At 34.8% G+C, this 24032-nt stretch overlaps 1 protein-coding gene across 13 annotated transcripts in view; it reads right to left on the reverse strand.

The window, feature by feature from the left end:
• CYLC2 (cylicin 2) overlaps positions 1-24032 on the reverse strand; it is a 49592-nt gene that overhangs the window by 24154 nt on the left and 1406 nt on the right. For 8 of the 13 annotated variants that reach the window (XM_058694722.1, XM_058694721.1, XM_058694717.1 and 5 more), the window contains exons 2-5: positions 15558-15598; positions 14066-14187; positions 10693-12644; positions 10296-10357 (exon numbers count right to left, since the gene is read on the reverse strand). In XM_058694722.1, the coding sequence (XP_058550705.1) occupies positions 11328-12644; positions 14066-14187; positions 15558-15598 (1480 nt within the window). In that variant the 3' untranslated portion in view covers positions 10296-10357; positions 10693-11327. Of the gene's footprint in view, positions 1-8371; positions 8420-10295; positions 10358-10692; positions 12645-14065; positions 14188-15557; positions 15599-24032 lie in introns of all 13 variants that reach the window. The other 5 variants (XM_058694724.1, XM_058694723.1, XM_058694720.1 and 2 more) reach the window with 2 other exon arrangements.

Here is a 24032-nt window from a genome sequence, read left to right on the forward strand (position 1 = left end):
ATAAAGAAACAAGGGCCCTGAATGATACATTGGATCAGATGGACTTGACAGATATATTTAGAACTCTGCATCCCAAAGCAACAGAATATACTTTCTTCTCGAGTGCACATGGAACATTCTCCAAGATAGATCATATACTGGGTCACAAAACAGCCCTTCATAAGTTTACAAGAATTGAAATTATACCATGCATACTTTCAGACCACAATGCTATGAAGCTTGAAATCAACCACAGGAAAAAGTCTGGAAAACCTCCAAAAGCATGGAGGTTAAAGAACACCCTACTAACGAATGAGTGGGTCAACCAGGCAATTAGAGAAGAAATTAAAAAATATATGGAAACAAACGAAAATGAAAATACAACAATCCAAACGCTTTGGGACGCAGCGAAGGCAGTCCTGAGAGGGAAATACATTGCAATCCAGGCCTATCTCAAGAAACAAGAAAAATCCCAAATACAAAATCTAACAGCACACCTAAAGGAAATAGAAGCAGAACAGCAAAGGCAGCCTAAACCCAGCAGAAGAAGAGAAATCATAAAGATCAGAGCAGAAATAAACAATATAGAATCTAAAAAAACTGTAGAGCAGATCAACGAAACCAAGAGTTGGTTTTTTGAAAAAATAAACAAAATTGACAAACCTCTAGCCAGGCTTCTCAAAAAGAAAAGGGAGATGATCCAAATAGATAAAATCATGAATGAAAATGGAATTATTACAACCAATCCCTCAGAGATACAAACAATTATCAGGGAATACTATGAAAAATTATATGCCAACAAATTGGACAACCTGGAAGAAATGGACAAATTCCTAAACACCCACACTCTTCCAAAACTCAATCAGGAGGAAATAGAAAGCTTGAACAGACCCATAACCAGCGAAGAAATTGAATCGGTTATCAAAAATCTCCCAACAAATAAGAGTCCAGGACCAGATGGCTTCCCAGGGGAGTTCTACCAGACGTTTAAAGCAGAGATAATACCTATCCTTCTCAAGCTATTCCAAGAAATAGAAAGGGAAGGAAAACTTCCAGACTCATTCTATGAAGCCAGTATTACTTTGATTCCTAAACCAGACAGAGACCCAGTAAAAAAAGAGAACTACAGGCCAATATCCCTGATGAATATGGATGCAAAAATTCTCAATAAGATACTAGCAAATCGAATTCAACAGCATATAAAAAGAATTATTCACCATGATCAAGTGGGATTCATTCCTGGGATGCAGGGCTGGTTCAACATTCGCAAATCGATCAACGTGATACATCACATTAACAAAAAAAAAGAGAAGAACCATATGATCCTGTCAATCGATGCAGAAAAGGCCTTTGACAAAATCCAGCACCCTTTCTTAATAAAAACCCTTGAGAAAGTCGGGATAGAAGGAACATACTTAAAGATCATAAAAGCCATTTATGAAAAGCCCACAGCTAACATCATCCTCAATGGGGAAAAACTGAGAGCTTTTTCCCTGAGATCAGGAACACGACAGGGATGCCCACTCTCACCGCTGCTGTTTAATATAGTGCTGGAAGTTCTTGCATCAGCAATCAGACAACAAAAGGAAATCAAAGGCATCCAAATTGGCAAAGATGAAGTCAAGCTTTCGCTTTTTGCAGATGCCATGATATTATACATGGAAAATCCGATAGACTCCACCAAAAGTCTGCTAGAACTGATACATGAATTCAGCAAAGTTGCAGGATACAAAATCAATGTACGGAAATCAGTTGCATTCTTATACACTAACAATGAAGCAACAGAAAGACAAATAAAGAAACTGATCCCATTCACAATTGCACCAAGAAGCATAAAATACCTAGGAATAAATCTAACCAAAGATGTAAAAGATCTGTATGCTGAAAACTATAGAAAGCTTATGCAGGTAATTGAAGAAGATATAAAGAAATGGAAAGACATTCCCTGCTCATGGATTGGAAGAATAAATATTGTCAAAATGTCAATACTACCCAAAGCTATCTACACATTCAATGCAATCCCAATCAAAATTGCACCAGCATTCTTCTTGAAACTAGAACAAGCAATCCTAAAATTCATATGGAACCACAAAAGGCCCCGAATAGCCAAAGTAATTTTGAAGAAGAAGACCAAAGCAGGAGGCATCACAATCCCAGACTTTAGCCTCTACTACAAAGCTGTCATCATCAAGACAGCATGGTATTGGCATAAAAACAGACACATAGACCAATGGAATCGAATAGAAACCCCAGAACTAGACCCACAAACGTATGGCCAACTCATTTTTGACAAAGCAGGAAAGAACATCCAATGGAAAAAAGACAGTCTCTTTAACAAATGGTGCTGGGAGAACTGGACAGCAACATGCAGAAGGTTGAAACTAGACCACTTTCTCACACCATTCACAAAAATAAACTCAAAATGGATAAAGGACCTGAATGTGAGACAGGAAACCATCAAAACCTTAGAGGAGAAAGCAGGAAAAGACCTCTCTGACCTCAGCCGTAGCAATCTCTTACTCGACACATCCCCAAAGGCAAGGGAATTAAAAGCAAAAGTGAATTACTGGGACCTTATGAAGATAAAAAGCTTCTGCGCAGCAAAGGAAACAACCAACAAAACTAAAAGGCAACCAACGGAATGGGAAAAGATATTTGCAAATGACACATCGGACAAAGGGCTAGTATCCAAAATCTATAAAGAGCTCATCAAACTCCACACCCGAAAAACAAATAACCCAGTGAAGAAATGGGCAGAAAACATGAATAGACACTTCTCTAAAGAAGACATCCGGATGGCCAACAGGCACATGAAAAGATGTTCAACGTCGCTCCTCATCAGGGAAATACAAATCAAAACCACACTCAGATACCACCTCACGCCAGTCAGAGTGGCCAAAATGAAGAAATCAGGAGACTATAGATGCTGGAGAGGATGTGGAGAGACGGGAACCCTCTTGCACTGTTGGTGGGAATGCACATTGGTGCAGCCGCTCTGGAAAGCAGTGTGGAGGTTCCTCAGAAAATTAAAAATAGACCTACCCTATGACCCAGCAATAGCACTGCTAGGAATTTATCCAAGGGATACAGGAGTACTGATGCATAGGGGCACTTGTACCCCAATGTTTATAGCAGCACTCTCAACAATCGCCAAATTATGGAAAGAGCCTAAATGTCCATCAACTGATGAATGGATAAAGAAATTGTGGTTTATATACACAATGGAATACTACGTGGCAATGAGAAAGAATGAAATATGGCCTTTTGTAGCAACGTGGATGGAACTGGAGAGTGTGATGCTAAGTGAAATAAGCCATACAGAGAAAGACAGATACCATATGGTTTCACTCTTATGTGGATCCTGAGAAACGTAACAGAAACCCATGGGGGAGGGGAAGGGAAAAAAAAAAAAAAGAGGTTAGAGTGGGAGAGAGCCAAAGCATAAAAGACTGTTAAAAACTGAGAACAAACTGAGGGTTGATGGGGGGTGGGAGGGAGGGCAGGGTGGGTGATGGGTATTGAGGAGGGCACCTTTTGGGATGAGCACTGGGTGTTGTATGGAAACCAATTTGACAGCAAATTTCATATATTAAAAAATAAATAAATAAATTAATTAAAAAAAAAATAAAAAAATAAAATACTTAAAAATAAACTTAACCAAGGAGGTAAAAGATTGTGCGTACTGAAACTATAAAACATTGATGAAAGAAATTAGAAACAAATAGAAATCATTCTATGTTTATGGATTGGAAGACTTAATATTGTTAAAATGTCTATACTGCACGGTGCATTTTCTAGATTCAGTGCAATCCCTATCAAAATCTCAATAGCATTGTTTACTATAACAGAAAAAACAATTATATATATGCAACCATAAAATACCCCAAATAGCCAAAACCATTTTGATAAAGAAAAAGCTGAAGGAATCAACATTCTGATGTCAAAATTTATTACAAAGCTACATTAATTAAAATAGTATGGTACTTACATAAAAACAGACATATAGACGAGTGGAACAGAATAGAGAGCCCAGAAATAAATCCACACATAATGGTCAACTGAACTTTGACAAGGGTGCCAAGAGTACAATGGGGAAAGATGGTCCCTTCAACAAAGGGTGTTAGGAAAACAACATTTACATGCAAAAGAATGAAAGTGGGCAATTACCTTATCTTACACTGTATGGAAATATCAACTTAAAGTGAATTAAAATCTAAAAAATGCAAAATGTAAAACTTAAACCTAGAAGAAAATCCAGGGGAAAATCTTTATGGCTTTGGTGTAGACAATGATTGTATGACAACAAAGGCACAGGCAATAAAAGCAAAAAATAGACAAGTGGCACTACTTCAAAGGATATCTTCACAGCAAGGAAAATAATCAACAGAGTGAAAGGCAATTTGTGGAATGGGAGAAAATGTTTTTAATTCAATTAGTTTTACAGCAACATTTCTTAAGGAGGTAATCTATATACTGCAGTGCAGATATCACTGAGGACATGGAAGGATAAAGTGTGACCCTTTGAAAGAAGCTCATGAATACTAGCAACTGAAAGGAGATAATGAATGGCATGGAGAAGTCATGTTAATCTCCAGATGTCTACTTCATGCTGGAGTGTGGATTGTAATACAGGTATAACTAGGTTTTTTTTCAATTGGAGTAGCATCTTAGAAGTCTAGGACAAGGCTTGAACTATTTCCATCTATAAAACAGAGAAGTGGTGCTTTGAGTTATGTGAAACACAGGCAGAAAATACTGTTTTGAGTGCAAAATCAATTGTTATTGATGTTAGTACTTATTTCCTATTTATATGTTTAAAATTATTGTTGAGGGGCGCCTGGGTGGCGCAGTCGGTTAAGCGTCTGACTTCAGCCAGGTCACGATCTCGCGGTCCGTGAGTTCGAGCCCCGCGTCAGGCTCTGGGCTGATGGCTCGGAGCCTGGAGCCTGTTTCTGATTCTGTGTCTCCCTCTCTCTCTACCCCTCCCCCGTTCATGCTCTGTCTCTCTCTGTCCCAAAAATAAATAAAAAACGTTGAAAAAAAAATTAAAAAAAAAATTTAAAAAATAAAATTATTGTTGATAGTTTTATTAGAATTAAAGAAAATTGATAATATCTAAATTTTCCTGCAGTTTTAGAAAATTGGACATAGTGTGATATTTGTTCCCCCTACATAAAACAGAGTTCTCAAATCCATCAGTCATTTCATCTTTCATGACATTCACTTTTAACAGATTTTCTTACTTGTTCTGTGTTATTGACAATATTACATAGACACCCAGAGACATACACATACAGAGGAGAAAAATAATTCGAAAGCACCTTGCAAATAACCATACCACTGCAGTTGATAAGTCAAGATGTGGAATATTTATAGAATTCTATAAAATCAGACATGACTAATTAATGATCTATTATACTACTTTATTTTTTCACATAAGGAGGCCAGAAGATTGACATATTTCTTTCAGGACATACACGTTTCTAAAGATTTGTTTTTGTTTTATGATATTTCTTTTTTTAATGATATTCTGTGGTTTTAGTCACATTTGAAATTCTTTAGCCACCACTCCAAGCCTTTGCAGTGAATTAATCATATATTAACAAGCATACAAAACTAGCAATTCTTTCACATCTGTATTTCACTTTTACAGCTCTCCATTTTACTCGAGGGAAAATGAATCAGTAAAAGAGGAAAAATATCTTATACATTCAAACTGTGTGATTAAAAGGCTAAATTGAGAAGTGAAAGATATGGCAGGATTATTGAGTAGGAGTTTGTCCTTTATGTGGATTTTTGCCTTTGAATTGATCTGCTAACTTGTTTCACCTCCACTTTTGGCTTTGGTACTAAGGAGACAAGGTAAAGAGGGTTAGAAAAACACCCTGTAATTGACAACTAATTGTCTCTGCTGCTCGTTGTTATGTGTGAAGAAAAGTTAGCAAATAACTAAAAGTTAGAAAACTGGATACTTCTTAGAGACATGTATAATTGTCATCGATAGGAGGATATTTATATTGCTGTATTATATTTTTATTTTAATGGCAAAAACCCTATATTTCATATGAGTGGCAATATAATTTTTTCTTTAATCATTTCCATATATTTCTAACAACTCATAACCTACATTTGGGAAATAGAACACAGCTTTGGAGAAAAGCTAATATCCTCTGCCATAGGTCAAGGTATAAGCTGATGAATAAAGTCATTTAGAGGTTATCCTAGTAGTCCTTATGGAAGAATTAAGTAACTTAGTTCAGAAATCAGAGCTACATATAAAGACTCAAAAAAAAAAAAAAGAAAAAGAAAAAGAAAACCAAAAAACTATGTGTACTTTCCCCCTGGATTTTAGAGGGGATAAAATCTTAATTTCTCTTATGGAGTGGGAATAGGAAATTAAAATAAAAGTCTACTAATACCAGTCTATAAATAGGAAGGAGGGTACTAAGCTAGGTAACACAACTTCCAAGTTGAGCTAACCATTAGAAATGGAGTAAAGTGGGGCACCTGTGTGGCTCAGTCAGTTAAGTGTCTGACTTCCATTCAGATCATAATCTCACAGTTGGTGAGTTAGAGCCCCACATCAGGCTCCACACTGACAGTGCAGAGCCTGCTTGGGATTCTGTCTCTTTCTGTCTCTCTCTGCCCCTCTCCAACTTGTGTGCTCTCTGCCTCTCTCTCTCTCAAAATAATAATAAATAAACTTAAAAAAAACAATGCCTTTTGAAATGGAGTAAAGTTACATTATAGGAGCCTTGTCAAATGAGATTGGGCCATATCCATATCCTTTTGAGCTAAATAAATAACAGAATTAGAATTTTATATATATATATATATATATGTATATATATATGTATATATACATATATATATATATATGAGACACCCAAAAAGCTGTGCAAGTTTAATGTGTACAACTTGATGACTTGATGATTTTGGAGGTACGTATACACCTATGAAACCATCACCACAATCTGTATCATAAGCATTATCCATAACCTCCAAAAGTTTCCTCCTACCTTTTTTATATACTATTATCGTCATCTATATAAGAAAACGTAACATAAGATCCCCTCTTAGCAATTTTTTAAGCATACATTACTTCTGAAAAAACTAAACATAGCCTTATCATACAATCCAGCAATTGCACTCCATAGTATTTTCTCAAATAGGATGAAAAGATATGTACATGCAAAAATGCACATGAATGTTTATAGCATCTTTATTCAGTATTGCTAAAATTTAGAGTCAAACAAGATGTCTTTTGGTAGGTGAATAGATAAATAATCTGTGGTACACCTAGACAATGTAATATTACTCAATGCTAAAAAGAAATGAGCTTTCAAGCCATGAAAAGACATGGGAGAATATTAAATGCATGTAGATAAATAAGAGAAGCCAGCCTGAAAAAGTTACCTATTCTATAATTTCAGCTATATGACTATGGAGACGGTAAAAAGATCGGCAGTTGCCAGATGTAAGAGGGAAAGATGAGATGAAGCAGTAGAGCACGTAGATTTTTAGGGGCAGTGAAATTACTCTTTATGATACTGTTGGTTGATATATGTCATCATGCATTAAAAATCCATAGAATGTACACCACCTAGAGTGAACCCTAATGGAAATTATGTGTTTTGAGTGATAATGATATGTCAATGTAGGCTTATCAGTTGTAATAAATATACTACCCGGGTGGTGGATGTTGATAAATGGAGGAAGCTATGCATGTATAGGTGGATACATGGGAAAAATCTTCCCCTTATCATCAATATTTCTGTGAACCTAAAAATACTCTAAAAATAAAATATATTTTAAATGTTTGGAAAGGTAAAATTTAAGCTAAGTATAAATAATTAGGAGTCAGCAATGTAAAGTTCTAGAAGAATTGTGTTATAGGCAGAGGAAACAGTGTGAAGCCTTGAAAGTGTAATGATCTATATGGTTAAATACAGAAAGAAATCCAGTGTGACAAGAGCATGGTAGACAATTTTGCTACCACATGAAGGCAGATAAGTAGTCAGAAACCAGATAATTAAAGGCTATATAAGCTAGAGCAAAAAAGAAAGAAAGAAAGAAAGAAAGAAAGAAAAGAAAGAAAGAAAGAAAGCTTATGCTAAATGTGACATCAATACACTAGAAGACTTAGAGTAATGGAGGAACATGATTTCTGGGTTGAGAAGGGGTGTTGGGTGGTTACGAGAGTTGAAGTAGGCGGTTTTACCTGCATTTAGGGGGCTTTGGAATTTCCAAGTGAAATATAATGGCTGATTGGACTTCTAATGTAAAAGTGGTCTAAATGGAGTGAAGCAGAACAATTTAAATATTGGTGGTAGCCAGGCAGGACTTAATAATAGATACGCATGGAGAAACAAAATAATTGTGAATGACCCACCAATTTTTGATTGAGTCAGCAGGCATCATTTACTGAGTTGGTGAATACCTGGGGAAAACAGGTTTGGGTGGAGAGGTATTGAGTTCTCTTTGGGACTTGTTAATTTTGACATGTCTAGAAGACAGTCAAGTATATGCTTTAACTTAATATTTAGACACATGATTTTGGATCTAAATGGAAAGGTCAGTACTAGATTTAAAATACAGGATTCAGGGCACCTGGGTGGTTCAGTGGGTTTAAGCATCTGACTCTTAGTTTCGTCTCAGGTCATGATCTCACAGTTCATGCATTCAAGCCCTGCATCAGGTTCTGTGCTGACAGTGCAGAGCATGCTTGGGATTCTCTTTCTCCCTGTCTCTCTGCCCCTCCTCCATTCACTGTCTCTGTCTCTCTCTCTCTCTCTCAAAAATAAACTAAAAAATAAATAAATAAATAAATAAATAAAACGAAGGCTTCAGCAGAATAAGAATGATGTATAAAGCCATGGGAGTAGATGGAATAAATATAGAGAAATACATAGAAAAGAGGGGCTAGGATAAAAAGACATTGCAACTGGAACTCCAAGAGGTTCTCGGGGGACCTTCATGCATTTCAGTAGAATGGTAAAGACAGGAGCTCAGTTATTATTGTACTATACATTAAATTTTAACCTAAAAGTTGACTTCTGAATACTATGTTAGACAATAATCTAAGGGCTTTTGTTTTAAAGGAATAGGGGATTTTTAAAATGTTTTAGTGTTTATTTTTGAGAGAGAGAGAGAGAGAGAGAGAGAGAGAGAGAGAAAGGAAGAGAGACAAGCATGAGTGGGGGAGAGTTGGCAGACAGAGAGGGAGACACAGAATCTGAAGCAGGCTCCAGGCTCTAGGCTCTGAGCTGTCAGCACAGAGCCCGATGTGGGGCTCTAACTTGTGAACCATGAGATCATGACCTGAGCCAAAGCTGGAAACTTAACTGAGCTACCCAGGCTCCCCGAGGGGATTTTAAATGATTCCCTAAATCCTCGGAGAGATGCTAACATTTTCAGAAAATTTTGAAAATCTGAATATAGTATTTTACTATAAAACAAAGGGAAAAAAAGAATGATTTTCCTCGAAGAGGGAGAGAATAGTGGGACAGGATTTGACTCTATGGCATTACAGCTGAGTCAGATCTGCAAAGTAGGGCAGCCTGGAAGACCATAAATTCCAATAGCCATGAATCCTTGAGTAGTTGATGTAGGGGAACAGGGACCAATGTTTAAAGACCAGGCAACATAATTATACTTCTGTTCACAGAAAGCTAGCTCTTGAAAGTATGTGGAATAGGAGTATCAAGGAGAAGCTTTATTTTGTATTCAGAATTTATATTGGGATGGATAAAAATGAGAGAAAGTCACTTAGCAAGTTCTGCAACAATGTTGAGTTTATCTGAGAGAGAATGTTAAAGAAATTTAATTTCCACTAATTGGGCATTCAGAGAGTTTTGCATTGTGCTTTATATTGCTTTTTTTTTTAAATTTTTTGTCACATTAATAGGACTTATGGATCACGAGAGAGTTTAACATAGTTATAAAAATACAAAGTTAATTGTTTTCATATATAAAAAATATGTGAATGCTTTCACTCTGTTAGACCCTGTTGAATTCTGGATAATTTGGTTTTGTATATGTATTAGCAATTTATCAGGTGTCTCTTTAGACTTGTTTAAATTTACTTACGGTGCGGGGCACCTGGGGTGGGTCAGTCAGTTGAGCATCTGACTCTTTACTTTAGCTCAGGTCATTATCTCATGGTTGTGGGGTTGAGCCCCATGTTGGTCTCTGTGCTGAGCATGGGGCCTGCTTGGGATTCTCCCTCTCTCTCTCTCTCCCTCTCCCTCTTCCTCCCTTTTCTCCTTCCCCATACACCCCCAAAAATAAATAAAATAAAAAATAAATTTACTTACCTTGGTAATTTGGAAAAGTTTGATTTTCCTGTCTTAAATGGAGAGAAGTTGGCTACTATATTCTGTTTAAAGAAAAAAAAACAAAACAAAAAACTCTTGATAATTGTTAGTTTCCATGTATCAAAAATCAGTCTCCTCTCTCATGATAAATAATTCTAATTAACCTTTTTGTTGATACTTTTAAAGTCTTCATTCTTGTGTTATTGTTACCAAATTCATCAGTAATTTCTATAATGAGAAAGCCTTAAGTAAATTCTACTCAATTCTACCAAATTCCAGCAAAACATACTCGGCAGATGACACAGATTTTTATAAGAATGGTATATTTCAATTCAAACTTTAAATTGACTCAATTACTGTTTAATCCAGTTTCGCTTAAAAAACAAAACTAACTTACCAAGTGTGTATGTCTTGGCTTGGATGTGGAATTTAATTTCCATCAACCTGGTGTGGCTGTTTACACTTCAGGGATGATGGTATAGGTTCACAAGGAAGCTATTCTTTTCTTCCTTCCTTCCTTCCTTCCATATTTTTTTTTTTTGAAGAATGCTACTTTTAATTTGTATTTATTTGAAAGACTTTCTGAAATTTTTTTGACTTCCTCTGATACACCTATAGTTCTTTATTTAAATCTGTGGATGCAGCTTCACAGTTTGATTATATAGATTGAATGTCTACCTCGGATTTTTTTGAAGTCTTGATATATATATTTTTTTTACTATCCACAGATCCAGTGTCATTAACTTCTACATCCTGATTTGAATATTCTTCTTTGAACATTTCTAGGGATTTTTCATTGAATCCTTCATATCCCCAAACTTAGCATATGTATCCTCCAAGTTCTTCATTGAATCATCTCTTAATTTTTCTTTTCTTCTTTATATTTTTATGATTTTATGAGTCTTTCTTTGTATTCTTCTTTGCTCCATTTTAAAAATTATTTGATTCTTTGAGGCCCCCTGTCACTCATAGATTTAGTATCAGATTGCTAAAATTGTTTTATCAAACATGCTTTTGAATTTTATCCAAGGCCTACTTGCCTTTCTTTGCCTTAGCATCCTTCTTTGCATCCTTCTTTGCATCCTTCTTTGCATCCTTTGTATCCTTCTTTGCATCCTTCTTTGCATCAGGAGATTCTGTGTCAGTATCTTTCTTGGCATCTTTCTTGGCTTTCTTCTTGGCATCTTTCTTGGCATCATCTTTTGATTCAGTATCTGTCCCACTGGGCTTTTCATCTTTCTTCTCTTTTTTACTCACCTTTCTCTTTGCATCTTTCTTGGATTCTTTCTTGTCTTTTGACTCATCATCTTTTTCTCCTGGTTTCTTTGAATCTTTTTTCCCATCCTTATCCTTCTTGGCACCCTTCTTTTCATCTTCAGATTCTATACTTGATTCTTTGCTCTTCTTTGAATCTTTCTTATCTTTCTTGGCATCTTTCTTTGAATTCTTTTTTTCACCTTCAGATTCTGTACCTGACTCCTTGCCCTTTTTTGAATCTTTCTTTTGTTTCTTGGCATCTTTCTTGTCACCTTCAGATTCTGTACCTGACTCTTTGTCCTTTGAGTCTTTCTTATCTTTCTTGGCACCTTTTGTGGACCCTTTCTTTTCACCTTCAGATTCTATACTTATCTCCTTGTCCTTTGAATCTTTCTTATCTTTTTTGGCACCTTTCGTGGCCCCTTTCTTTTCACCTTCAGATTCTGTACCTGACTCCTTGTCCTTTGAATATTTCTTTTCATTATTGGCATCTTTCTTGGCATCTTTCTTCTCACCCTCAGATTCTATACCTGACTCCTTGTCCTTTGAATCTTTCTTTTCTTTCTTGGCACCTTTCTTGGCATCTTTCTTTTCACCTTCAGATTCTGTACCTGACTCCTTACCCTTCTTTGAATCTTTTCTTTCTTTTTTGGTATCTTTTTTTGCACCTTTTTGTTCCTCTTCAGATTCTGTAGCTGACTCCTTACCCTTCTTTGTATGTTTCTTCTCTTTTTTGACATCTGTTTTTGCAACATCTTTTTCACCTTTAGTTCCTGTTTCTATATCCTTATCTTTCTTTGACTCCTTCCTAGTTATTAGTGGCCCCTTTGAAACTGTGGATTCTGGTTCTGATTCTGATTTGTCTTTCTTGTCTGCTTTCTTGTGTTCTTTATCTTTCTTACCTCTTGCTGGAGATACAGGTTTGTGTACATCTGCTACTTTAGCAACCTCCTTGGAGTGATGGGTTGGTTTATGTAGGGGCCATATCCTGGCAGCTAAATAATCAGATGGTCTTTCAGAAATTCTCATTAAAGAACTGTGCATCCATAACGGTCGTTTAGGACCTTCTCTTAATTTCTCTTCATCATATTTCTGAAATATTGGTTAGAATAATGATGAACAACTTGTGTGCAAGTTACACAGCCTTTATTACCAGATATCAAATACATTTTAACTTTAACCATTAAAAGATTTTAGATTTTGATAAGTGGATACATTGTAGATCTCATAGTTTATTTTGCTTTTCCAATTTCATTCTTTTTATGACTAATTGATATTCATGTATTATTGTGGGCCTTATTTCAATTTAGAGGATCTTCATAATTCCCTCAAGATATTATGTTAAAATTGGTAGAGGCCTCCACTGACTAATGACATATCAGAATTTCTGATTTCACAATCAGGGAGGCTTTTTTTTCCTCAGTGTTCTGGAGAATTCTTAAAATATTCTGCCCACTCTGCATTACTAGGCTAACTCAGAAACTATTCTCTAATATCTAATAGTTTCATGTTCAGGCATATCCTGTTCTCTATTATCACATTCAAGGTCTCTGGAATTTGGATTGCTACATGTGGTTAAAAGTACAAGCCTAAAACTGCTACTGCTTGGCAAGGTATAAATTGATATCTTTCAGATAGGAAACTACAACGATAAAATCTGTAACATTCAGTGCAAGTAAATTTGTGCAGAATGGTACATTTTCTTTTCAACTCCTAACCAAGTATTTGCAAAATCTTAATTGCAAAAAAAGCAAACTTTGCAAGTAATGATAACAAATAATGGAAAAATAAATTGAATAAAGAAAGAAAGGCAAAGCAAAGAGTGTGAGATTACAGAATAAGCTAGGATAACTACTGATTAGAAACACTCCCTAAAACAAACAAGAGTTGATACATTTATCTTGTGAAAGTTTTTTTTTTAACATTTCATATCCCATGATGACTCCACACACATTAAGAAATATTTATCTTCAAGTATTCAGAATACTGAATTCTACATTGAAGAAGTATTAAAACTTCATCAGGGTATAATATAACCCCACAACTTTAATGAGGGAGTTTCTCTAGCTAGGGAACATTTTCTGAATGTTCTTATTAACTGCAGCATTAGGATCCTCAGATTTTTGTGCTTCTTGAACACACATTTTCTATAGTGTGGTGTTACTAAAGAAATAATATGAAATAAGAGGCCAATTTTTATACAGTGAAATGAAAATAAAATATATCTACTTTTGTCAAGTAGTAGAATTTGAATTACCTTTAACTGTGCTGTCCAATATGGTATATAAGCCTCAAGAGAAATGAATTGAATTGAGTTGAGATGTAAAATTCAATTCCTCAGTTGGACTAGCCTCTCAAAATGAATGTTCAATAGCTAAATTGGAATGCAAAGACATAAATATTTCCATCATCACAGAAATCCCATTGGTCAGCACTGATCTGTAAAGCACATAACTATACATGATTTCACAAGTTTATCACTAGTAAGATTATATGATCTTTTCAATACTCACAGGAGCTGTATTGTCTCGTAGTTGAGATGGTTTTGATCTCCTTTTTTTTCCTGGCCGTGGTGGTTTGGGAAATACCAGGGCAAAGTGTTGCTGATTCCATGATTTTTTGCTTAATTCACTGACTAAAATAAGAAAATATTTAACAAACATTTTAGAGTAAGTAGAATTTCATCAGAACTAAAATGGCAGTAAGATAATAGACTTCATGAATAAACAAATGATACGAATTATGGCTTCATTTATTTTATTAATATTTGGAATTCTCTGCTATCAGTACATGAAAATAAAAATTTATTTTTCTATTTTGATCAGTTTTACAGATAACTAGTCATTGTAAAACTAATATAGTCTGTGATATAAATGCAAAGAAACATCTTTACTGCTTTCTTATAATCTTTCTGTCTCTCCAGGTCTGGATTCTTGCTATAGATTCTTTAGGTTAGAATAAATTCTATTGAGATCAGAAAATATGGTAACTACTTCTGTAGCCTCCAAAGTACTTAGCACAGTACTTGTTATAAAATATTTCGTAAATATATGATTGAATCTAAATGCTACTGCTTAAGATTCCTTTAGTTAGTAATTTTCCAAGCTACAAGAGTAAATGTTGTGCACTTAATAACAGCATTGTTGTTATTGGGTGATGGGTATTAAGGAGGGCATTTGTTTTGACGAGCACTGGGTATTATAAATAAGTGATGAACCACTTAATTCTACTCCTGAAACCAATATTACACTATATGTTAACCAACTAGAATTTAAATAAAAATTTGAAAAAAATGTGAGTGGCATATTAATGAAAAAATCTAACAAATTAAGAGTACCTATAGAATTGTGACTGTGAGGGTAAAGTTACCTGGAAACTATAAGAGAATGGCTAGAGACATTTAGCGTACAAATGAAACTAGTGAGAGATTTTCACTGCATTTAAACACGTGCAGTAGTAGTACTTTGTGTAAGAGAAAATATACTTTTCCTATGAGTCTCCTGAAAACAGGATCGATGAGAAAATATACAGAATGAAAGAGATATTTAAGCTCACTATATGAGGGAAAATCATTTGATATATGAAGGCCTTCAACATCAGATTGTTGGGTTTTTGGCCTATTATCAGGGGGATATAGTCTAGCAGGAATGTAGTACAAGTCATTGTGGATATTGGTGAGTTGTTTATCCAATTTCTAGACTACTTTTCAACTGTAAGATTATCTGATTTTTTATTTCTAACATGTATGATTTCTAACATAACACCTTTATGTTGCTGAACCTATTTGCTTAAACTTTGTTTGATTTAAAAACAAAATATCTTAGAAAGTGTTTGCTGAGTCCATGAGGAAGGTGCCTTATAGGTAAAAGGGTTTTTTTTTAATAATATTCTGTAAGAGCTCTTGCTTTATCCCTTTGAATAGAGGATAATAATCCCTTATCCTTAAAATAATCATAATTCTAAAATTAATCATGTTTCAAAAGTAAATATTAAATTCTTTCTTACCTGGAATGTAATTATCGTATGTTCCAAAGTTTATTTTTTGGCTATTAAAATAAGAGGGAAAGTTTTTAATTAATTTATATATAATCACTCTAATGATCACTATTATGTGTAAGCACTTGCCATCACCAACTAGAGAAATAGTTTGCATTCTCAGATCTCTACTATTATGTAAGATTACTTTATTCTAGAAGAAACAGAAATGAGTACGTGTGTCTTTTGCACAAACTTTAACATAACTAAAACAAAGTAAATAAAAAACAGTTTAGAAAGTTACCAAATTGCCATGTCTGAAATATAAACTTTAAAAAAGAATTGTGACATCATAGTTGAATTATTTTTCTCTATCTCATGCTCCAGATTCACTTGCAATTGAATTTTAGCAAATATGTCACTTTAAAAGCATTACTTAAGCAAAATCAGATCCTCAAAATATTCTCAGAACTTAAGCAAATCTGAATGATTCAATGACATACTTATATGTATGTGAATGTGTATGTGTGTCAGTGTGCACCATAAGTATCGATACGGATTTTTATTTGTTTTAATTTTTGTTCTTTAGGAATATCTGAGAAATAAAAACTATTTTGCAAAGTATTTTTCATTTAAAAGTTTCCATTTGTTTCAGTACTATATGAGCATGTTTTATTATCTAATATTCGCATTGGAGGCATACATTAATATTTCATATAAAAAGGTTATTTTAGACATTTTTTAAATGTTTGTTTAGTTTTGAGAGTGAGAGAGACAGAATTGGAGTAGGGGAGAAGAGAGAGAGAGAGATACAGAATCCAAAGCAGTCTTCAGGGTCTGAGCTGTCACCATAAAGCCTGATGTGGGGCTCGAAGTCACAAACAGTGAATCATGACCTGAGCCCAAGTCAGATGCGCAACCCACTGAGCCACCCAGGTACCCCTAAAAATGTTATTTTACAGCATCTCATTGCATTACAAAAATAAAGCCATTGTTGATCGTGTGTGAGTTTGGGGCTTACAGACACGCATAAACACACACACACACACACACACACACACACACACACAAACACACATACACAGGATCTTACTTATTTTGACATTATATAAATATTAAGAATTAATTACATAGTAAAATAAAAAAAACGGTGAATAAACAAAAAGCAGAACCAGATCCATAAACAGAACAAACTAATGGTTTGTGGGGGAAAGCGAAATGGGTGAAGGGGAGTGGGAATTCAGGCTTCCAGTTGGGGAATGAATAAGTCACTAGAATAAAAGAGAAGGCACAGTATAGGGAATATAGGCAATGATACTGTAATAATGTTTTATGGTGACAAATGGTAGCTACACTTGGGATGAGCGTAGCATAATGGAGAAGTCTAATGTACACCTTAAATTAATGTAACATTGCATGTCAACTGTACTCAAAAAAATTGAAAAATAAAGTACATTAAAATAAGTATCTTGATATTTTTATTTAGGCTCTATTTCCTAGCACAAAACTTGGCACATTTTTGTCACTCTATAAAAATTTAAATGATTTTAATTGAATAAAATTTAGGATGTATTAACCAATAAGTTATCTGGTTTAGTTTTTTTTAAGCTTTTATTTAAATTCCAATTAACATACAGTGTAATATTAGTTTCATGGTTACAATATAGTGCTATCACGCTTCCATACATCACTCAGTGCTCATCACAACAAGTGCACTCCTTAATTCCGATCACCTATTTAATCTACTTCACCACCCATCTCCCCCTGGTAACCATCAGTTTGTTCTCTGTAGTTAAGAGTCTGTTTCTTGGTTTACCTCTCTTTTTCTTTAACCTTTGTTCATTTGGTTCTTAATTCCACATATGAGTGAAATCATATGATATTCGTTTTTCTCTGACTCGTTTCGCTTAACATAATACTCTGTAGCTCCATCCACACAGTTGGGTTTTGTTGCTGGTGATGGTTTTTCTTCTTAACTGAGGACATGCATTAAAATCACTTGCCCTGTTGTATCTGAATCTCTAAGTCTGGATCTGGCCAATCTGAATCTCTAGGGTTGGATCTAGCCAATGTATGTTAATATATTGCTGAAGAAATTTTGATGTTCAGCTATGGTTATGAACATCTCTGTTTTAAATACTCTGAAAGAGGAAATATTTCAGATTCATGAAACAATATTAAATTTGTGATTTAAAATGTACATAGGCATGATCCATTTATTCCTTGTATAATTTCTATAGTTCTTTAATCAACAAGTAATTGAATTAGAAATCAAAGTCACTATATAGAAAATATACAATTTTTTTTTTTTAATTTTTTTTTCAACGTTTTTTATTTATTTTTGGGACAGAGAGAGACAGAGCATGAACGGGGAAGGGGCAGAGAGAGAGGGAGACACACAGAATCGGAAACAGGCTCCAGGCTCCGAGCCATCGGCCCAGAGCCCGACGCGGGGCTCGAACTCACGGACCGCGAGATCGTGACCTGGCTGAAGTCGGACGCTTAACCGACTGCGCCACCCAGGCGCCCCGAAAATATACAATTTTTTTAAAAAATTGTTCTTCTAAATAACCTATCATCAAATCACAGTGCACATTTACGAAAAGAAACAATTAAGAATAACATAGTATCAAAAATTGTGGACTACAGTTCACAAAGGAGAATTTGTAGTTTTAATGACTGGTATTAGAAAAAAGTTTACAACAGTGTTTTAAATCCCTGCTTTAATATTAGGAAAATATGAAAAATAAATGAATAAAATTAGGAAAATATCAAACTAAGTTCAGAGTTAGAGGGAGTAAATAATAAAGCTATAAGCCAGAAACAAAGTGAACACAAAATTAAAGCAAATTAAAAAATCCAAAATTTGTTTTTTTTTAATTATTAAAATTGATTAACTCTTAGACTGATAAAATAAAGAGAAAATACAAATTACCAATATCAGGATTGATACAAGTTTTTTAACTACATAGATTTTAAAGGATAATGGGAAATATTATTTATAATTGTATGGCAAAAATTTCAGCAGCTCAAGTGATATAGATGAGCTCCTTGTAAAACTAATTTAGCAAAACACATGATTAAATAATAAATATGTGAATGGGCTCCATAATAAGTAAATTGAATCCATTATCAAAAACCTTCCAAGAAAGGAAAGCACAGACCTAAACTCGGATCTTAAAAAAAAAATTCGGAAAAATACTAAGTCTACACAAGGTTTTGAGAAACAAGAGGTAGGGGAAAGAAGTTTCAACTCATTTTTGACACCAATATAAATAATTCTGACACTAAAACTTTTCAAAGAAATTTTGAGAAGTTATGAGAAATGAGTATATAGACTAATATCTTGCATTAACACAGACACAAAACTTCCTTAGCAATTTGTTAACCAGTTACTGAACAATATATAAAATGGCAAATACATCATGGTCATTGAAATTTACTTTCTGGAATATAAGTTTGGTTTAACATGTATAAATCAACCCAGGCAGTCACTCCAAATAACAAATAAGAAAATTCATCTAATAATTTCAAGATATATAGAAGATTTTTTTTCAATATTTACTTTTGAGAGAGAGAGAGTACAAGTGGGGTAGGGGCAGAGAGAGAGAGCACAGCCAGGTAGGGGCACAGAGAGAGAGAGAGAGTTCTCTGTGACTCGGATGCTTAACCAACTGAGCCACCCAGGCATCCCGCAGAAGAATTTTTGAAAAAAATTATATCAATTCATAATTTAAAACTCTGAGAAAAATAGAAATAGAAGACACCTTCCTCAAATGGATAAAATGTCTCCGGACAATACTCATTTCTAAAATCAGTTGTGGAATGTTGACTATCTTTCCTCTAGAAACCAGAAATAAGGCAAAGATGCTCACTCTTTCTAATCAACCTTGCAATCCAGACTATTTTGTTCCATAAGACAATGAAACATTAAGATTGGAAAGGAAGAAGTAAAATTGTCTTTGTTCATAGAAGACATGCTTGAGTGGACTATCCAGTAACATCTACAAAAAGAATGATTTAGGGAGGGGCACCTGGGTGACTCAGTCAAACATCCCACTTTTGGTTGATTCTTGGTTTCCACTCAGGTCATGATCTCACAGTTCCTGAGTTCAAGCCCTGTGTTGAGCTTGATGCTGACAAGGCAGAGCTTGCTTGGGATTCTCTGTCTCTCTCTCTCTCTCTCTCTGCTCTTCCCGTTTGTGCTCTCTTTCTCTCTCTCAAAATAAATAAATTGGGGCACGTGGGTGGTTCAGTTGGTTAAGCATCTGACTTCGGCCCAGATCATGACCTCATGGTTCTTGAGTTTGAGCCTTGAATCAGGCTTTGTGCTGAAGGCTCAGAGCCTGGAGCCTGCTTCAGATTCTGTGTCTCTCTCTCTGCCCCTCCCCTGCTCACCCTCTGTCTTTCAAAAATGAAGAAACATTTAAAGAATTTTTTTAAATAATATAAATAAATAAAAATAAACTTAAAAAATTATTTAGAGCTGTTGAATGTAATAAGATTGTATGATATAGGCTCTAATTATATAAGTTATGAAATCTTGCCATTTGGATGGAGCTAGAATGTATTATGCTAAGCAAAGAAAGTCAGAGAAAGTCAAATACCATATGATTTCACTCATATGGAATTTAAGAAACAAAACAGATGAACATGGGGAAAGGAAGGAAAAATAAGAAAAAAAAAACAAAGAGGCAAACCATAAGAGACTCTTAAATACAGAGAACAAACTGAAGGTTGCTGGAGGGGTGTTGGTTGGGGGGATCGCCAAGATGGATGATGGGCATCAAGGAGGGCACTTGTTGGGATGAGCACTGGGTGTTACATGTAAATGATGAGTCACTAAATTATTCTCCTGAAGCCGTTAATACACTATATGTTAACTAACTTGGATTTAAATAAAAATTTTTTAAAAATTACATATTTTTAAATATAAATGGAAAAATTTAAAAATATAAATTTAAGAACACAGTATAATTTGCAATACCATAAAAAACTACTTAGAGGTAAATTTATTGAAATATGTGCAAGAAAACTAAGAGGCGTTTGGATAGCTCAGTCAGTTAAGTGTCCGACTTTGGTTCAGGTAATGATCTCATAGTTTACAAGTTCAAGTCTTGGATCAGGCTCTTTGCTGTCAGCATATAGCCCGCTCGAGATCCTCTGTCCCCCTTTCTGTCTGCCCCTCCCCTGCTCATGCTTGCTCTTGGTCGCTTGCTCTTTGTCTCAAAAATAAACATTAAAAGGGGTGCTTCAATGGCTCAGTTCATTAAGTGTCTAACTTTGGCTCAGGTCATGATCTCACAGTCTATGAGATTATTGGGCTCTGTGTGAATTTTTGAGGAAAATTATATATATATATATATATATATATATATATATATATACACACACACACACACACACATATGCATATGTATAAACCTATATTTTTATTCATATACATAATATATATTTGCTGATTCACAGACATCCTTTGTACTTTATACCTACCAAAACAACTAAAATTAAAGACTAATGACATAACAGCAAAGGTGTAGAGTATCTGACATGTTCAGCATTGGTGGTAGGTGTAAAATAGTACAGTCACTTTGGAATACCACTTCATGTTTGTAAAATAAAGTTAAACATATGTGTGCTATATGTATGATTCAGCATTTCCACTGTACCTTACCCAGGAGAAGTTCACAAAAAGACTTGGACAAAATGTGTATATCAGCTTTATTCATAATAACCCAAAACTAAAGTAACTCAAATGTCTATCAGCAGAATGGAAAAACTAAGTGTGGTATATTCATGTAATGGAATACTGCTCTGCAATGTAAAGGAATGTACTGTTGATATATGTAACATGAATGAATCAAAAAGAAATTATACTGAAAGAAAATCCAGAAACACAAAAGTATATACTGTATGATCTAATTTGTATGAATTTCAAGCATAGGCAAGGCTCTCTATGGTAATTTAACAGCCCCGTTGTGGGGGAGTGGCAGAGTGGTTGATTAGAAAGTGACACAATGTAACTTAATGGTGTGGTTGAAAATTCTTAATGTTTCTTAAGGTTGGTTAGGTTAGGGTTAGTGACAAATAAGTTTAATTCTCTTTCATTTTCACTGGGAAGATTTTATAGGACCCCAAAATAGCCATGATCTTAATACTCTAGTTCTCACTATGCCATAAACAATTCAATAAATTTAACCTGTTGGGAATAGATACCATTTTTCTACTTTTTTGCCTAAATCAGGTCCTCCTGGCAGTAGCATCTCTCCCTTTACCTCTCTGGGACATCAAGAAATTTCTAGACCAGGATGCAGTTAGATTCAATTTTTAAAGTTTTTATTAAACCACACACACACACACACACACACACACACACACACACAGCATATTTTTTTTATATTTTCTATTTTGAAACAATTGGTTAATTCATAAGAAGAAAAAATGCAACAAGTCAAAAAGGTTGTTCTGTCTTGATATACCTAGTTTTTGAATTAAGATCTCTGGCTATATATATATAAGGAAACATAATAACTAATACTTCATCTTAACCATGGTGCAATGGAAAACAGGTGCCACAAAAACCTGCCTTCACTTCAGGTGTAGTGCACACATTTAATCATTTCAAAATCAGTCTCAGTGTCTCTGAGCTTTTTTTTTCCCTTAATCTCAAGATTCCTTTTAATTTTTTTTTTATTTGAGTATAGTTGGCACACAGTGTTACACTAATTTCAGGTGTGTAGCATAGTGATTGGACGAGTTTATATGTTATGCTTTGCTCACAGCAAGTGTAGCTGCCATCTGTCACCATACAACACTATTACAGTGTCATTGACTGTATTCCATATGCTGTGCCTTTTATTCTATGACTTATTTCTTCCATTACTTGAAACCTGTATGTCCCATTCTCCTTCATGCATTTTTCCCATCCCCACAATCCTCCTCCCCTCTGACAACCATCACTTTGTTCTCTGTATTTATAGGTCTGATTCTTCATTTTGTGTTAGATTCCACATATGTGTGAGCTTTAAGTAAAGAAGGTGCCCATTGTTAGCATTGTGGAATGTCATGCATTCATGAGTTAGAAAGGGAAACTGGGTTTGGGTTTTCCTAAATAAAAAATTGAGATCCCAAAGTAGGAGACATGGGGATCTTTATTTTTTATGACAAAAATCTATTTTTATATTACCACTGGAAATAAGTTGTTTTTTTCCTTTTAAAGGAGTAAACGTGTAACTGTATTTGTAGGACTTTTTTTTCTTAGCCTTAAAATTTTTAATCTTTGTATACAATAAACCTGCCCTTACTCTTACCTTTAACTGTATCTCTGGTATATCTTTGAAATGTATAATAAATTCAAAGAATAAGGGCTCTCAATAATGTTATACCTACTTTATTTTGATTTGAAATGGCTACAGACAATCATTATATGTGACTTTCATAACATATCCTGCTGGCTGACTTTGGATTTTTGTATTCTGCATCAGATATATGACAAATAAAGTACTTGGCAGAAAGTTTTCCAGGGACAGACTGGGTCTGAGTCACTCTTGTATTTGCTCTAGAGGTCTCTTTTTTAAGGCAAAACTCAATTGTCACATGGTTATTGTCTTGGTGAAAGATGACTCTAGGTATAGTATGGTGAAATTCGCTCTTTTTTTTTTTTAACATCTGAGATATTTTTATCACAATTGTGTGTATCTTTTGGTTTGGGGGGGTGGGGTGTACACACAGTGCTGATAGTGGTATCTAGTGGGTAGAGACCAGGGATGCTGCTAGCTACTTACACTGCAGAGTACCTCCCTGCCCCCTGCCCAGTCCTCCAGTAAGTAGTTATCCTTCCTAATATGTCAATAGTGTTAAGATTCATATACCTTGTTCTATATCAAGGTGAATTCCTAGGCAAGATGGTAGGAGAGGACCTTATTAATGCAACTCGAGGGATGAAAAAAATGTATAGTCAATATGGGATCCAAAAGTTAATACTGGAAGTTTAAGAAGTTCACGTTTTAGATAGCCCCATTCTTTGTGAAAACCTCTCTTACTTCCTTCAGTAACCTTAGGTCTATTCAGTATTAGAAATGGAAGGATTGGGTTGACTGATACAACCTGAGTTGGAGGAAAAGGCAGGAAGAGGAGAAACATTTGAATGGTGCTGTTGAGGTTTTGATGAACAAGGGTATTAAAGAGGAATAAGTGGGGAGGGGGAAAACTGAACTGAAAGGAGAAAATTTCTTCTATCAACTATAAGTTGATAGCCATGACACAGAAATGTTAAGTCCAGAATTAAGGTCCTGCCATAGAATTCAGAGGAAAAAGCACAAAATTATTTTCTGCATCTCAAATTCTCTTGTAACTGAATTGAAAGTTGCCATTTGAACCCAAAGAAATATAAGATTTTGTTATTAAGGACTTGTATGTGTGCTTCATTAGCTAACAATGAGGCCATTTGATTATGAATTGAACGACATGTTCCTTCTATGATACATGAGAGTTTTAGGATTATAC

This window comes from Neofelis nebulosa, chromosome 12 (genome assembly GCF_028018385.1).
Source record: "Neofelis nebulosa isolate mNeoNeb1 chromosome 12, mNeoNeb1.pri, whole genome shotgun sequence".
Taxonomy (NCBI): Eukaryota; Metazoa; Chordata; class Mammalia; order Carnivora; family Felidae; genus Neofelis; species Neofelis nebulosa.